The 12,252-nt window shown below is 44.4% G+C and overlaps 2 protein-coding genes across 2 annotated transcripts in view; both read right to left on the bottom strand.

The window, feature by feature from the left end:
* The window catches only part of srrm3 (serine/arginine repetitive matrix 3), a gene marked incomplete at both ends in the record, with an annotated part of 53,027 nt that extends 44,160 nt beyond the window's left edge, over window positions 1-8,867 (bottom strand). The window contains one exon of the mRNA XM_080040490.1: window positions 8,575-8,867. Coding sequence (XP_079896616.1) covers window positions 8,575-8,867 — 293 coding nt within the window. The remainder of the gene's footprint in view (window positions 1-8,574) is intronic.
* The window catches only part of atp2a3 (ATPase sarcoplasmic/endoplasmic reticulum Ca2+ transporting 3), a 333,837-nt gene that overhangs the window by 66,545 nt on the left and 255,040 nt on the right, over window positions 1-12,252 (bottom strand). The window lies entirely within an intron of this gene.

A 12,252-nucleotide genomic window follows, 5' to 3' on the forward strand; every position in this document is an offset into this window, starting at 1 on the left:
GGCAATGGGTACCTTACTTTGGGAGGCACTAGTTTCGGGGGACCCATATCTAATGTAACGTGGAAAACGTGAAAAAAAGGAATTTAGCATAATAAACCTTTAAACATAGACACCCGTAGACTTAGTGTCCAAAAACTCCTTTTCTTTCACCGTGGGCAAAACTTTTGATTCGGGCACATAATAAATAATCAGACGCAATTAGGCTGAGCACAGTGAAACAGCACATCTCTCCTCCTGTACACTTAATTAGCACTTCTCGAAGCTGTAAAAGGTAGCAGCTTCTCTGCCTAACACGCCATCTGCTCGGCCCTGGCATAGTGCAGAGAGGAAGGGCTGATTAGAGGGGTCACTGAGCCAGGCTCGCAAGCACTGTGTTGAAATAGAAAAATGAATATTAAACTGAGCGTGGTACTGTCATCTGTGTGTGTGTGTGTGAGTTGGGCATATGAGGTGGGACTGTTCGGAGGGGTCAGAATGGAGCCAAATGAAAGCCATTTAGCCCAGTCCTAGTGCCTAAACTACAGCATGCAAAGTCCCAGTGATTGGGGTGGAGAGAGAGAAGGATGGGGGGGAGAGGGGCATCGATCAGGGCGACAGGGCTCCCTGCCAGCCCAGCCGTGAAAAATCACCACGTTTAAAGAACTTGATAGGCGTAATTAGAAAGCTCCGAGCGCCCACAGATCCCCCCCCCCCCCCCCCCATTAACTCGCGATCCTGAGAAATGAATAGTTGTAGCCCAGAGAACCATCCTTATGTTTATACCCATCGATTGGATGAGGACGTGCCTACTGCCAGCGTGTGGGTGTCTGGATGTGTGTCTGACTGCCAGGGGATGTCTCTGCCTTTGATGTGTGAAGAGACCTTTTTTTTTGTCATCCCCAGGCGCTACAGTTCACCTACCAAGCTCCGCAGCCATCAATCTCTCTGCAAAGAGTACGGAGGCTGGGAGTACAGCAGGGATGCCAATGTAGTTAGTGAGATTGAATGGCGCTGGGATAAAAGGGAAAGGCAAACCCCGACAACCCCCCACACGTTTCTATTTTAGGGGGCGGATTTAAAATGAGCCACCGAGTGCCACGGTGAAATAGAACAGAGGATTTTTCAATTGATGCACTCGACAGTCATAGATTTTCAGGTTAGATAACAAATACTACTGTATATAACGGTAGCAAAGAAAGACTCCATGTCATCTCAGCTCCCCAGCTATACAAAGCTGCCCTTTTCACCTCTCCCCCAGAGCAGATCAATGGGCTGCAGCAGCACAATCTGCCATTGCCACTCTTTGTGATTGCTCATCTTCTTCATGACCTCCTTTAACAACTGCATTAGAAGCTGTTTTTTGTCCACCATGGACAAACGGTATTGGCAAGGGACCCCCCCCCCCCCCCCCCCCCCCCCACACACACACACACACCACTACAATGTCTAAAATGGGTCATTCTCCCTGAAAAGCTTTCCCCTTCAATGTTTCAGCCTTATAGGACGACGGCTTATCGTCTTATGACGCAGGCTTTTGGCTCGCAGGAAAACACAGTCAGTGCAGAGATAGTTATTTTCTGGAGCATCAAAGGCTCTGAGAGCAGCTCTCTGAATGAAATACTGGCTCCTACACACATCTCTAGCAATTCAAATAGTGTCACTGCCAAAACAATTGCACCAATCTAGCTACAGACTACTACAACAAACCTTTTCTCATTCTCAATGAGCTGAACACTGTTCTGTCTCGAGGTTTGTTTGCGTTGTTTGTCCTTATCTACGTGTAAAATCACAAATTGAATAATGCATTATCCGTGTGATATGTTGTGCCTCATTTGTCCGTGCCAGGCTACACCTCCCCACTTGACTTTGAAAACCAACAGATAATCATTTTTTTTCAACACCAGATGCACACTTAATGTCTGCTCGGTGAAGCTGAAGGCGTACAATATCTTCTGCCTCAATTATTAATCATTATTTTTTCTAATACGAAAGGCCTCGCACACACTTTGCAATGGGTGGACCGTGTCATCGTTTGGCTATGTGTGCATTACGCTGATATACTGTACAGAGGATTCATGTGTTAAAAAAGGAAGGCAGCCCCCACGTGTGCTGCAGATGAGAGTGAGTGAGGCCCTGGCGTGGAGAGCTCATTAGAGGGGCTGGGAAAAGGTTAGGCCGCCGCAGGAGGCCACATAAAGCACCATCTTCATGCCTCAATTAGAGTGGAAACACACCCCTGAAATAGAATATGGACCCATGCATGCAGAGCGGCCTTTGAGCATTGAAATGAGTCGGTGAACTATGTCATCATAAAAGGTTTAGACATATCTAGCTTGACAGGAGAAGCGAAGCATTTGTTGTAACGTTTAGAACATAGACTGTATGCAGTGTGTTCTGATAGAAAAAGGACAGGATGGCGTTGATGGGTATTTCAGCTAATATCTCCTCGAAGAGCAACTTCACAAATCCTCATGCCTCGAGTAGCTCAAAAGTATAGAACCTCCAGCACAGCTTACATTAAAGGGCAATATTCCCTCCGTGTGCCAATGTGTGGGGGCTTCTGCCAGGCCTTGAATAGCCCAGTGAGCAGACTGCTTTCATTGCTGAGCCCATCTAATTGCCTCCCAGGGCGAGGCCATCACCCATGACATCATTGTTATCCTTGTCATATCTCTGTACTGGGTAAGGGGCAGGGCTGGAATTGGGGGCTGAGTTGGGGTGATGTAGAGGGCTAGCATGCTGGCTTCAATACACAACAAATGGAAACAAGTCCCCAGCCAACGTTTTAATTGTGTCTAATGCCTGGCAATATCTTTCCCTCTCTACCCATGTGTTTCATCCCCCTAGCTCTATCCCTTTAATCCTGCACACATGCACACACACTCTCGCCATTTAAAAGATGGGAACATTAGAAATTGGAGAGGCCGGGCCGGGGAGCTGTGCTGCTGCTGCTGCTGCTGCTGCTGCTGCTGCTGAGCAAAAGCTGGCAAATGAGATTCTCCTTTTATTACGGCTTAACAAGATGACTTGAAGTCCGTCCGGAGCTTTAACACTCAGCTGAGCGTTCTCCATCCTTCAAGTGTGACTGTGCGTGCCAGCCAAGGGAGTGAGTGAGTGAGTGAGTGAGTGAGTGAGTGAGTGAGTGAGTGAGTGAGTGAGTGAGTGAGTGAGTGAGTGAGTGAGTGAGTGAGTGAGTGAGTGAGTGAGTGAGTGAGTGAGTGAGTGAGTAAGTGAGTGAGTGAGTGAGTGAGTGAGTGAGTGGGGCTAGTCTCCTCTGTCATCATTAGCCAAGCTGCCTGCCTGCCACCATGCTGTTCCACTATTGACGTTGTGTTTCTTTAACATCACCGTCTAAACCAGCCGCAACTCTGTCTGACCCCCAGAGCCAGGACATGAGTGGACCTTGACATATGGTCAAAGGGGAATCCCCCTTTTGGTTAAGTCCAGCAGTTGCCTTTTTCAGCTTCATCAATCTGTCATAGCTCCAGCATCTACCCTGCAGTCCTAATGAGCCCCCCACTGCCGGGAAAGCCCAGTGAAGGAGGGGCGGCTAGTGAAATCCATTTACACTTGGTGCGTTTATATAATTCTCCTCTGTATACAATGGTACAATCAGCAGGGTGAAAGAGAAGAGACAACTCAAAGGGTAACTAAATCCCTCTAGTCTGGGCTAAACTGCCTCCTCCCCTGCTAGGAGGCGGGCTAAGACAGTAAAGGTGTGCCCAGACGGCCCATTATCCCACACCCTGCCTCCAGTGTTGCCATGTCAGCTTTTTATAAGCGACTTTGGGCTGGTTTACAAAGTGCAGTCATTTTTTTAGGCTGGCTGCCCATGCTTTAAATAAAGGTTATATTGTATATTATTGTCATGCTTTTAGTTTGATATTGCATTGTTGCCTAGTGTTTGCATGGTAAACGTATGCTGAGTGATGATATAATGTTGGTTTTGGTTGTACTTTGTTACAGCTAGCCGCGTGAGCAGGCGAGCAGGCACCAACACTCAAAGGAGGGACAGAGGACACCACTTTCCAGTTAGACATACAGCACATCAGTGTGTTAGCCACTGAGCTAACCAAAAACTAATCCCAGTCAAGGAAGCAGTACCCAGGTTTGTACCTATAGGGGCATTCACTATGCAGGTTTATATCAAAATAGGTTGAATTAACATTCTTTGTAGTACACATGGATAATTTGACCTGGGACAATCAACCAAACTACTAAATTCCAATATAAATTGTGGCACGCTGAAAAAAGTGGTTTTAGGTACTTTAAACAAAAATGCCTGTAATCCCTTATCTATAGCTTTGACCAAACGAGCTCACTAATAAGCTTGCACTTACAGTTTTTTTCGATCGCTAAACCACAGTAGGCACAACTGTAGCTCAATGTGCAAAACTCTAACTACAGTCTGCACTACCAACAGTCATTGGAGCTGAACAGTTCACTTCACCTGCAAAATAGGCTCAGTGCAGCAAACACTATGAATTGTCCTCACTGAGATAACACACACTGTCACTCAGAACATGCTCTGAGTACAAACACTAGCATCAAACCCCAATACACACATTACAAACTTTTAATCTTTACAGTTTGAATAATTTGAGTTATTTCACACAAATTACATAATATTTTCTTTGATGAAAGGGTTATATTCTTTCACATGAAATTGTTTATTGTATAACATACCAGTTTTTTTTAGGAAAACAAAAATAAATGAAAATCAGAAGTTTGCTTCAATAGATACACATTTTGTATATTTTATTGAAAACATTTCCAAATGTAGTATTTATCTGTGTAAATATTCTATAATTGTAATACAGAAATCAAGTAATTTTGTCATTTACTGTAAGGAAAGGCAACTCTAAGCTGTTTGTTTGCCGGAAACTCCGTATTACAGATGCAACTTTAGATTTTTGGAGATTGGGTTGCACTCTCAACCCTACCTCTCTCAATGAGAGACCATGATTCACAACAGGGTTGTAGTATATTTCATAATGACACATTCTAAGATTACTGGCAATCAGGAGATTGCTTAATTGCATGCAGAATTAACGAAGGAAAACCAGAAGAAGAACCCTCTCTGTTTGTGTGTGTGTGAAGTTGAGACCGGAATGCTGGCTGGTTAGGTTATAGGTCTGCAGGGAAAAACAGCCGTTAAATCACGTTCAGCATATATGTTTTAGAAGGATTTAAGAGCCAATGGGGCTACCAGAACGGTTCATGTAGCGGTCAAGGGCTCCGGACGTACAAGGTATGCATCTTTGTACGAGCCTGAACTAGAGATGCATCTGAGTTTACTCAAACAAACTCAGGAAAACGTGTAGAACTAATGCTAATTTATGACAACTGTCCACCCGTGTTGCTGCAAAAGCACATGGGCAGACATCTTGGCGACAGGCCTTGCAGGCCAGAAGATGATGCTGTAAGAAAGTAGGCAGTGTCCAGATAGTTCAAATTCACCAATCAGACTGATTAAGGGCAGATCGTAGCGAGGGAAACGGACCAATCAGGCCATCACATTTGGGGTTAAAAAGAAGCACACACACGGACAGAGGGCAGGTTGGAATAATGGAATTGGCGAACCGGGCATGGCCAGCCTGGTCTGACACAGGCTCTGGGTTATTTTATCCTAATAAAAATACTTCATCCACCTCAACTTACCCTGTCTCAGCAGATTCATTCTATTTCTCAAACTAACACCTTTTATGATGTACCCCACAGAATTATACTACAGGGTCTATCAGTGTAGCCCTTACTGTATTTCATCAGACATTACAGCTCTATGTCTTCTAGGTCTTCCTCCACACATCCACACTCTCACTGCCACTCTTCTCCCTCCAACAACCTGTCTTCATTGGTCCATTTCCAAAAAAATATATATTTTTGAGCTTTCCCTTTATACTGTATATGTTCACTAACAAGTCTAAAAGAAGACATCTTAGTGTTTCAGTTGAAATTGCAATCTGCAGTGTTTGAAATGCACTCATTCTGTTTTGAATGTGTGGTTTACAGTTGTGGCAGTAGTGTGTTAGTGTTTGAAAAAAAGGGCTGGAAATCCACAGTGTTGTGCAGGCTGTGGTTAAGCCATGAGATAGGTGTGTAGAGTTTTGAAAATAGTGTTTAATCAATGAAAAACGAGCTAGAGTTTGATCCGAATGAACCGCTGCTGTGCATAGTGTAGTTAGAGTTTTGCACTTGTCGTTCCAGTTGTGCCCACTGTGGTTTAGCAATCGAAAAAAACTGTAATTCAATTCAATGTCAACGATTATTGGGCTTACTATATGAATGACAATGTGATGTGAATAAAATGTCACCGAGTATCAGTGGGACAGGGAGTTTTCTCTGTACAGACACAGGACGACAGAGCTTGCCATTAATTACAGTCCCGGCTAGCCTGGAGTTTGCCTGGAAGATATGGTTATTCAAGCAGTAGTATGAGTGCGTGTGTGTGTTTGTGCGTGTGTGTGTGTGTGTGTGTGTGTGTGTGTGTGTGTGTGTGCATGTGTATGTGTGTGTGTGTGCGTGCATGTGTGTGTGTGTGTCTGTGTGTGTGCGCGAGTGTTTGCTGATCAACCTGAGAAAAGCCTCAAGATTATGGATTAGGCCTGAACGCAGTCACTACAAATGTCCACACTGAGCTCTTCCTAACTCTGTGCTAGAGGACATGCTAACGAAAGCGACTACTCCGGGGTCGGCCTGTGTTCTTCTCTGACTGTCTCTATGGCAAGTCACTAAAAACCAAGACCTGAGGATAAGGCCATTAATAACAAAGTTAGAGATGTGCCCGCAAATATGCGACAGCGTCACATATGAGTAATGCTGCAAGTGTGACATCCAAATTTGTGAAGCGATAATGGGCTGCAACTGACGTATGAATCTCCACGTATCTCTATGCCTGGTCCCTGAAAACGTTGTTTGTGTCTGTATGTGTCTGTCACGTTCATGAAGTGACCTGCTCAAACCATGTAATGCTCATGTTTTAAAAGATACACTCACACACAACCAATTTCTATTTTAAACTTGAAGACAGATAATAAACAGAAGCCATTCTTCACTATGAAATGTTTCATAATTTTTTTTCTCCCCATTTTTACTTGTTTATCACAATGTTAAAAGGTAGTATTATGCCTTTGTTGGACTGGGGACAGCTCAAATTATACAAATATAGCAGCATCCGGTTCCTTTTACAGGGTAGCAAGGATCACCCACTCCCTTCTCCTTAACATGTGCCTAGTTAACGAGGACATGATCTTTCCCTGGCTAGCTGATTGTGAACATTGCCAATTATGTCAAATTGGGCAGCCGGCCGAGCAGGAAGCACCCAGGTTCTCTGCCAAATGGTCCCTGTAGAGTCCTCCACCTAATATTAAAAGGATATTTGGTGATTTTTTTCCTTCAGTTTAAAACCATCCTTCCACATAATATGATTAAAATGGATGACACATTAGTTTCAAATCATTATCACCATGTTCGCCACAAATGATCATAATACAATCATCACATGAAAACAGTATTGGTCATGATGTGATGCCAGCTATCACACAACTTCTGATAACGCATTGGTTCTGAACCCATATTCTTTCCATGCTGCGAGAAATGGATAGAGCTTATATTCACCACAACGCCTTATGTTTACTACACAGTGTCTTTGCGATATTGCCACGAAAAAAATGAATTGTGGCAGCAGGTAACAGATTTCAAATGTTTATGTGTTATGTCAGGGTGCAGCTTGTGAAGCAGCCCTTAAGCTACACACCTGTCAATGTCAATGCCTCTACTACACAGAGAATGCTTTCATGGTGCTGTGCTCCAAACAGCCAACCCGGTTACTCAATTGCAAAGTAAAGATAAACAAACTACTCTTTCACTCAAAGCGGTAATGACACTTGACGTCGAATCCCAAGTGCAACTGGAGTGCAACGCTCACCTGTTGAGCGCTGTGCTTGGTAAATATTTGGTTTCAAGCATAGCCGGTTCCTATCCTCTTCCTTCAACTTTCTTACTTTTTTCCCCAACGTTTTCCAAGACGCGTTCATCAATCTCTCTCTAAACTGTGTCACCAAAGATTTTAAAAAGAAATATTTCACAGTCTGGTGCTTCAAGCGCAACTGTCGGAAGTCAGCAGAGGAAAACAGATGTAGCAGTGTCTGTGTATTAATGAGGGCTTGAGACAATAACAAATATAGATACAGCTGCCAACGCCAGTACTTTGAAATAAATAATTACAATACAATGGTTCTAATGACTTAGATGGGAGGCGGTCTGATGAGAGTCACTCACAGAGATGGAGGAGAGAGTATCATAGAGCATGTGATCGTACAGTGACGATGCAACAGAGGAATCAAGACACTGACACAGCTGTCTGCTATAGCAGCGTCAGTTTGTCTGTCACGCTGGCATTCTGAGAAATACAGAGAGAGTTTTGTGGAGCTGGTAGGCTTAATCAACTTTGTGTCAACTCATTTGGCACTGGCTCGAATGTAACCGACATTCATTTAGGTGAATAAGTTACACACTATAGCTTTTTAGTATGCACTGTACAAGTGTGGTGGTACGTTTGATGCCATTGTATTATATGTCAATAGTTGTACTCACCCTTGCTCCTCCATCATCTCCTGGAGCTCCATGCATTTGAGCTCCACCCTCCTCTTCCTCTCATGGTCTAGAATCTCTCGCTGTGGTTTCTTCACCAGGACTGGCTCCATACTGGCCTCCTCCTCCTCCTCTTCTGTGCCCGGCTGGCCCTGCTCGCTCTTGGCTTGTAGGGCGGCGGTGTGCCCCGGTCCTCCCGATCCGGGGGCCGTTCCCTCCCCAGCTCCGGGAACCGAGGCCTGGGCCAACCCGTTCACGCCATCCTTAGGAGACGGCACCCTGGCCGCATCGTACATGGTCACTGAAATCTGCACGGAGACATGGATAATGGAGAGAGATTGTGAGCCAAACTTCTATGTAGTGCAGTAGAGTCTTTTCTGGCACGTCTTAGACTAGTCTCATTTCATTCCGCTAATGATTTAACATCCTGTCTTTTTCCAAGATCACTCTTTTGGGAGGATTTTGGATGTCATCCATATATTACTGAGCTCTATGCACTGTTAACAGGAGGGAGAGTGAATCATTCTTACACAAGTGGCGTACATTTAGACCAATATGATAGAAAATAAAGATATTCTTCACTTCGGAAAAGCACGTAGAGCCCCCCCCCATATTTGGTCCAAATAACACTCACTAACAGTAAGCCACACACATTGAGAGACTTGATAATGCACACTGTAAGATGAACTGAGATGTTAATACCTCTGGACAGGCAGCCTGAACTGAGCAGTACCCTTTGCCACACACACACACACACACACACACACACACACACACACACACACACACACACACACACACACACACACACTTTGAGTACATGTAGATGTGCATTGCTAGCGACAGCTCTGGCAGCAACCTCTGAGTCATCAGGCCGGTTGCACCTAGAGGCAGGTTAGGGGGGAGAGAGGTAAATTCCTTCTGTAGACTTATCTCCTGGACCAAGTTGAGGCTGTAAACCAAGGTCATACACCCAACATGCAGTAGGAGAGCCAAAGCAGGGTGAGAGTGGCAGACAGCAGCTAAGCAGCTTTAGTACACAGATACTGGGAGATGTCAGAGTGCCAATGAATCATGTGACAGAAAAGGTTAAGGTGGGGAAAAGAGAGAGGGCTGTTTTTTCTCATACTTTTGGAGTCTCTAGACACAAAGGGGACCTAAAGCTATGCTGAAAAACTATGAAAAAGTGCATTTAGCATTAGAAGTGACCTTTAATTTAACTTGACTGATGCAATGTATTGCCGCCTCTAAATGCATTCTCTGTTTTTTGACATGCTCTGCCTTTCATTTTTTTCCGGATGGTTTACTGACTGAAGAAAACAGTCCTCTGGTATAGTGCTGCATGGACTGGGCTCTCTAATTAAGATGGATTGTCTGGTTAGGACCAGTGTCGTAACTGGAAGGCCTTTCTTCGTGTCCACGGAGCCTCGGCTGCCCGGCACAGCTCCCCTCCCCTTTGCGTCTAATGGCTTCATTTTTCATTCAAGCCAACAAAAATATCCCAACTGAGACACTCCATCACTGTCATATGTAGAATACATCACGGGTGGAACAAAACTACTTCCAGAACTACAGTCGTCATCTTGTCCCTTATAATATCCATCTGGGTGGTTGTGAGTGAGTGAGTGAGTGAGTGAGCAGCTTGTTTGCCATTGTAGGCAGATGGGGTTTTCTCTCATATCGGAGCTGGTTTTTGTAGAAGTCTTTTGACTGGTTGATGGGGATGTGCTTGTGCTGGTAAGGAGGCGCCTGTGGGTCTGTGCATGGCGACACACGGCTCTGGGCTGACAGAACAGGTGGCAGCACAGCAGGAGGCATCATCATCAGCTCTGAATCTATCAAACCAGGAAATCAGCACTTGATATATTCCGTGACAGCAATCTCTCAAGTGCACACGCTCACACAATCCCTCTGTGAAGACCTTTCTAGGGAGAGAAAAAAAACATCTCCCTAGTTCTTTAACAAAAGACAAGAACAAGACAAAGGACCTTTGATTTGACCTAAGATTGAAAAGGATGTCAATTATTATGACAGTGTTTTTCCACTAATTGAGCAGAAATGTTAGAAGGTGTCAACAATGGGATGCTGTTCTTGCTTCCTGTTTGTTTTAATTGAAATGGCGGTCAGTGCATGTGAAGCATAAAAATACACCCCTGCTCAGGTGTGGATCCGACCATACGAAAGCTACGGCCCAAGCCCCTGCGTCTGTGTTGAAGCATGGGGTAATTATAAAGCCATCTCACTATGCTAATGAATCCTACCACAGTGATTCTCTTTGTTCCCCAGAGGAGATGGGGGGGAACGAGGGAAGAAGCTGTTCTCTTTCACATTAAGACAACTAAAGCGTTTAATTGTGCAATGAAAAAAAGAATGGGAGCAGAAAGGCAGACTTGTCAGTGAGCTGATAAGACAGCAGAGCAACACTCAGTCCATTGTGTGTGAGTCCTCGCGACAAGGTTATCAGGACCTATACTGTATTAATAATACTGGTGTCAACCTAGTCTGCTATTATTGCCGAAGGCGTGTAAGACTGTCACATCCCAACAATCACGTCGTGTGATAAATCATTTATGCCAGGTGACGTTATTCAGCTGCACACGCACAGACACACAGACAATCATACACACACACACACACACACACACACACACACGCACACCGTGTTTCGGCAGCATCACTTGTTTCAAGTCAAAGAGATCATCTGGACCTGGAAATTTGATATTGTATTTTAGAGCAATAAAAGTCATTGCCTCTAGTAATAATAGGGCCATTTAGGGGCGCTCATGGTGTAGTAGTTAGTCGTCCCCCCATAGAGGCTCAGTCCTCTTCACAGCAGACCCGGATCGAATCTGGATGTCATTCCCCTCTCTGCCCCATTTCATCTTTGTCTCTCTGCACTATCAATAAAGCTTGAAAATGCCCAAAATCGCAGCAGACTCGGGTTTGAATCCGACCCGGGTAAGTTCAGAACATGTCTTCCCCTCTTTTCCCCATATCAATTCTGTCTCTCCAAAATGTGTCTAGTAAAGAGAAAATGCCCCAAAAAAATAAATAATTCCCAAAAACAATCTCTAAAAAAAAAACGATAACAGGTCTATCAGCTCCCGTCTTGTCCACCCAGGTGAAGATAGTTGCTTCCTATTGTCTGTTGTATGTGTGTGCACTGCAGGCTCTGCTGATACCACACCTTATACAACAAAACAAGCCCTGTATCGTAACGTAAGGCTCATCAAAGCAGATGTGCACTGCCCGGCTTCACTTAATGCTGAAGGGTTGCTTGCTGTCACTTCTATACAAGCATCATGATCTCTGCAACACTCTGATAGCCCACACTGCACACAGCTGACTCATTCAGAACATACAGTCGATGGATCGCGCACTTAATTCATTAAAAACACAGCGTTCACCGTGGCCACACAGTGTAAAGAATAAAATTGTAAATCCCATTAGGAATCTAATGTTACATTAGGCTAATGAGAGGGGACTGCCAGGCCTCCATCCATACTGTGATTGTAATGTTTTTTTGTCCATTAGGACCATAAAAAGAGACTAAATTACATCATTTGTAATATGCTCTGCTGTAGCCCCTGTGAGCTGGGATCAATTGGGAGATTGAATTATTGTCAACTATTTCCTGTTTATAATAACATGATGAATTTAGCAGGAAAAAAATCTATCTTC

Source organism: Ammodytes marinus, assembly GCF_949987685.1.
Source record: "Ammodytes marinus genome assembly, chromosome: 14".
NCBI classification, from domain to species: Eukaryota; Metazoa; Chordata; class Actinopteri; order Uranoscopiformes; family Ammodytidae; genus Ammodytes; species Ammodytes marinus.